The sequence below is a fragment of the Cyprinodon variegatus genome, unplaced genomic scaffold, assembly GCF_000732505.1.
Source record: "Cyprinodon variegatus isolate N-32 unplaced genomic scaffold, C_variegatus-1.0 Scaffold82, whole genome shotgun sequence".
NCBI lineage: Eukaryota > Metazoa > Chordata > Actinopteri > Cyprinodontiformes > Cyprinodontidae > Cyprinodon > Cyprinodon variegatus.
This window is the reverse complement of record NW_015150535.1, coordinates 337,256-338,597: the sequence shown is the minus strand read 5'-3', so window position 1 is coordinate 338,597 and position 1,342 is coordinate 337,256. Positions and strand designations below refer to the sequence as shown.

General features: G+C 43.4%; 1 protein-coding gene across 1 annotated transcript in view; it reads right to left on the bottom strand.

Annotated features, from left to right (window-relative positions):
- Nucleotides 1-1,342, bottom strand: part of mamdc2 (MAM domain containing 2) — a 37,501-nt gene that overhangs the window by 26,865 nt on the left and 9,294 nt on the right. Inside the window, exon 3 of the mRNA XM_015373173.1 lies at nt 456-742. Within this exon, the coding sequence (XP_015228659.1) occupies nt 456-742 (287 nt within the window). The remainder of the gene's footprint in view (nt 1-455; nt 743-1,342) is intronic.

Below are 1,342 nucleotides of genomic sequence, written 5' to 3'. Positions count from 1 at the left end.
TGGATCGATGGATAGACAGTTGGATAGATGGATGGATGATTGGATGGATGGATGGTGGATCGATGGATAGACAGTTGGATGGATGGATGGATGATTGGATGGATGGATGGATGGATGGATAGATGGATGGATGATTGGATGGATGGATGGTGGATCGATGGATAGACAGTTGGATGGATGGATGGATGGATGGATGGATGGATGGATGATTGGATGGATGGATGGTGGATCGATGGATAGACAGTTGGATGGATGGATGGATGGATGGATGGATGGATAGATGGATGGATGGATGGATGGATGGATGGATGGATGGATGGACAGTTGGATGGATGGATGGATGAATTGATGGATAGAAGGATGGATAATGGTGGATGGATTCACTCTTCCATTTAACTTCAAATACTACGGTCTAATATTCCATTGTTCTGGTATCTTGATTCAAACTCCTTTACCCTGAAAGGCTCAGAGGAGTTCTGCAGATCCACACTCGCGATGATCCAGCTGTCAGATGGGACCTGGCTGCTCCACAGCGGCTTATCGAAGCTCCTCCCTTCACTTCTCTGCAAAACCTCCAGGTGTCCTGATTCTGCGATCTGATAGACGAGCCTCATACAGCTCCACTCTTGGTGCTCCAGAGGCGGACTCAGCAGGATTCCTGTAACCTCCTTCTTTGGTTCGATACCTGAACCCGAGCTGCCCTCCATGTCATCGTTAAGGGCTTCCACTGCAACAAAATGTCCTGAACAGGAGAAGATAAGAAGGATACATGCAAAAAAAAAAAACTGAGATCTCATTTACAGCATTTTTATGTAACCTTATAACTGTCAAATTAAGTCTGCAACATCTTTAAGCAATGTGCACAAGGATGGCCAGGGAGAAGGTTGAACACAAGAAGTGGAAAAAATGCACATTACATTTGTGTTACAAAAAAACTGAAAACTCCAAAAGTCAAGATAGGCTACAATCTCTAAACAAAAAACAGATGATTGCTGAACCACAGCAAATAAGCAGAAAAATATTTGACTTAAAAAATCCAAGCATCTTCATCACGTCTTAGTCAGATGCTAGAGAACTGTGCACCAGAGCTTATACTGTTCCTCCTCATTCTGCATTCCTGCTCACCTCTTTCCCACTGTACCTTCCATCAGCAAGCCAAGGCCTACTTGAGCCCCGTTTATCCCACAAAATGCCAGATAAAGTTGTGACTGAACATCATCCTGTCAGCTGGCGACCGATAACTTGATGTCCTCCATTTAATTCTCATTAACAAAGCCTAAATAGATAAAAAGTCAGAATTCAAATCTTGAAGAGAACAGTTATTAGCCTAAAGGTGCTTAGT